The following is a 3573-nucleotide window of genomic DNA, read 5'->3' as shown; positions in this document are numbered from 1 at the left end:
TGTATCTTTTATGTATTGCAACATTTAAGCACCTGGCTCTGAATGAGACGTCAGCTTTTAGGATATGGATTGCATGAAATGCAGCGATGTCTCTCAAATGTATAGCTAAATACCAAGTTATAACTATGCATCATTTAAAATGCATTGTTCCCATGAATTAATAGATTAAAAAAAAGACGATAAATGAAATGAACACTGAATTATAAGAAGGAAAGCGCGTTGTCGTTGTACAGTGAATTTGTTTGACAGAACTGATCGAAACAAATTGACAATATTCAGATTTCAAAGCCCTGTAAAGTATTTTGATATTTTTGTGTGCAAAATTAAAAAAAACAACTTTTTTGTCAATAAATGTATTTTATTGAGTTGTTTCATGGTGCTTTCCGCTGTCTATTCTTTCGCTGCAATTTGCGTTGGTGTCCTCTTAAAACCCTGCTTTCTTTTTGGACTTGTAAAGGTACAAATGCAAGGCTATGAAAAGACTGGAAAAAGATTGTCAAACTGGGAGATCTGATTGTTTTGTGTGTGTTCAATACTTTAGAGGAGGAGCCTCACTATGACTGAAACCAAAAACAGGATGCAGGTGGAACAACAACCTCGCCAGTGAAGTTCAAGAAACAACCACGTAAATGATTATCCTAAACACCTCGACTAAGTCTTGTTCTTCTGTAAGGCCTGGTGCGAATAAATCAGTGGGGATAATTTGATAAAGAAGGTACTTTACTCCTTACAATCCCCCTTCAGTGGGCGTACACCACAGATTAGAGCTGTCAATGAAATGAATGAGTCTGAGGAGGAAGAGGAGGAGCAGTGAGGCAGAGGCGGAGTCTCAGCCAAGTTCTGACCACAACTTCTACCGAGTAACCACCAGCTCTCTCTGTCTGCGTCTACAACAATAACAACACCACGAAAAGGCACATTCAGCAGCCCATCCGCATAAAAAATAAAAATATGAATGTAGCCGGGTTGATGTGCGCGTTGCGGACAAGATGCGTGCAGACCTTCCGACGACCTCCGCTGCTGCTTCCGCCTATGTCCGTCTCCTCCTCCTTTTTCCCGGTGAGTTTGTCTGTTAAAGGTCTCTGCGAAGAGTTTCTGTGGCTCGCTGAGTCACAGCGGGTTTTTATTCACGTAATTTCTTGCAAAACGTCGAGTTTTGCTGCGAGCGTGCTGAGTCATGGCTGTGGGTGTTCATACCATGTTTGTTTTTCTCTAAAAAAAAAATAAAAATCCAACCCGGCGCACCCTTGCTCACGTTTTCATTCTCCTTTACCGCTGCTGAAGATAAACACGTGAAGTGACTTTCAAGCTAATTAGCTTGAAACGTGTAGCGCCACGGCAGAATTGGTTTTATCTTGTGTTGTCGGTGAACAGCAGAGAGCTGCTCTGATTGATAAGACGCCATGAAAATCCATGTTTTTACGAAGAGATATTTCTGTTATTCTCCCTAAAACTTCTGTTTGAATCCAAAATATAAATGCATTGTTGATCCAACTAAAACAAGTGACTTAAAATGGATGTTTTAAACTTTAAAAGAAGACGAGTCATGCAAAATTCACATTTTGCACGTTTTTGTCCTTTTGGATTTCTGCTGTCTATTTTTTTTTTTAAAAAAGCGTTTAAAAATCCACCCTGTTGCATTTTGGCAGTAAGTTAATATTTTTTGGTGTCTGTAAAATGACACTTTCGAAAAAATTTTCGGAATGTAACATTCTCACCTAGCAGAGCCAGCAAAGCTCAGCCCGTTTCCTAGCAACCCCAGCGGCGCCCGTTACTTAGCAACTTAAGCTCACCTCCAGGACATTTGGTCAGCTAGTTTTACCTCTGCCTGTACTCCTCCATTCCCCCACCATCATACCTCCTTCGCCGTGTCCAGAGATGCAGACATTATCTGTCAACTTGACAATAGGAGCTTAAAGTGTGAGCAGAACATGTGTTGTTTTGTCCTGCAGGTTCAGAGGTGCCTGCAGTCCACTCAGCCTGTCCCTGCTGCCCGGCTCCCTTACCGGGTGAAGCTGTCTGCCGGGAAACGCTACGCCTGGTGTGCTTGTGGTCACAGCAAGAAACAGGTGAGTGAGATGAATGCTGAACTCGGCTGCTTTTAGATTCATGTCACAGAAGTTCACATGTCTCCTGTCAAATAAGTCTATTCAGGGTTGATGATATATTAATGGGAGGAGGCTTACAAAGAGCTCTGAATCAACAAAGAACGCACTGTTGCACCTCTTAAGACCAAAAAAAGTCCTGATGTCACTAACACTCAGGCTGAGACTTGAACTTTAGTCTCACAAAGACTTGAGCCTTGAATAATTGTTATCTTATCTAATAAGGGTTTTGTATAAGCCTGCAGAGCTGACATTTTTGGCCCATTGGCAACTCTTAATGGTTTATAACAACTTGTTCATGTTTACCTGGAACTTTGTAAAACTGACCATTTTCCTCAGTTAAGCGAAAAACAAAATATACTGAAGTTTCCTCCCCTGGTGTTTAAAGTAGCATCAGACATTTCTGGTTCTTTAAGCATTTGTTTTATGTTTAGACTTGACAACAAATAGTTATAGTTTTCTTCTGTTTCCCAGTTTATTCAGTTAAAAATTTCAATAACGTGTAAAACCTCAGCTCAACTATCATTACTGTGCAATAAAGTCACTAATAATTTTACCTCCATAAACTCGTTCAGCCTTGCTTACCTACAATTTGCTCTGTTAACTGCTGTACATTGATAATTGTAAATTTGCCTGTAATTTTACAGAAATACATTTTAAAGCTGACTTATTCGTACCGAATCAATCAGACTCAAAAACAAAGTTCCACATTAATTTATTTCTTAAATCTAGTCAAAGTAACATTGAGCTTGTTCAATATAAGTGAAGATTGAAGTGCCTTGGCTTTATGTTGCAAAGTAACAATTAAATAAGTGAACATGTCTTTTTTTTTTTTATCCTGTTTTACAGCCTTTCTGCGACGGCACTCACAAAGCAAAAGCCCCAAGTATCTCACCTCTACTTTTCACTGCCGACAAAAACAAGACGGTGATGCTCTGTGCCTGTAAGCAAACCAAGAACTCCCCGTACTGCGACGGCTCGCACTTGAAAGTCATCTATAGGGATGTTGTAAAGTATGTCAAAGGCCTGTTTAAATGATCCAGGTCTTCATATCTTACCTGGCCACATTGTATTTTTTGTTAAACCCCAATTGTTTTTTTTCTTTTTTCAACTTTTTTTTTTTTTTGGCAACATAATATTGTTCATGAGCACTAAAAAAAGTCTTATTGTATTCATCAAATTGCAACTGTAGAAGTGTGAACCTGATTTCTGTAAGAGTTCAATAAAAACATTTTTTACAAAACATTTGTAGAAAGTGAAAGGGTTTTATATGTATGCTTTGTACTCTGTATAACCCTATTTTTTCTGTTTTCTAATTATAGTTAAAAGTTTCTGAGGACACAGTGTTTTGAAGAAGGATTAATACAGTGGGGAAAAGTATTTAGTCAGTCACCAATTGTGCAAGTTCTCCCACTTAAAAAGATGAGAGAGGCCTGTAATTGACATCATAGGTAGACCTCAACTATGA

The 3573-nt window shown here is 38.9% G+C and overlaps 1 protein-coding gene across 3 annotated transcripts in view; it reads left to right on the top strand.

Moving 5' to 3' along the window:
- Positions 1–778: 778 nt before the first annotated feature.
- Positions 779–3573, top strand: part of LOC103133455 (CDGSH iron-sulfur domain-containing protein 3, mitochondrial-like) — a 3898-nt gene continuing 1103 nt past the window's right edge. Inside the window, exons 1-3 of one of the 3 annotated variants that reach the window (XM_016667495.1) lie at positions 779–1059; positions 1953–2069; positions 2955–3100. In XM_016667495.1, coding sequence (XP_016522981.1) covers positions 952–1059; positions 1953–2069; positions 2955–3100 — 371 coding nt within the window. In that variant the 5' untranslated portion in view covers positions 779–951. Of the gene's footprint in view, positions 1060–1952; positions 2070–2954; positions 3172–3573 lie in introns of all 3 variants that reach the window. The other 2 variants (XM_007545200.2, XM_016667501.1) reach the window with 2 other exon arrangements.

The sequence above is a fragment of the Poecilia formosa genome, unplaced genomic scaffold, assembly GCF_000485575.1.
Source record: "Poecilia formosa unplaced genomic scaffold, Poecilia_formosa-5.1.2 Scaffold11, whole genome shotgun sequence".
NCBI lineage: Eukaryota > Metazoa > Chordata > Actinopteri > Cyprinodontiformes > Poeciliidae > Poecilia > Poecilia formosa.
Note: the sequence above shows the minus strand (reverse complement) of the source record. Positions and strands in the feature narration are given on the sequence as shown.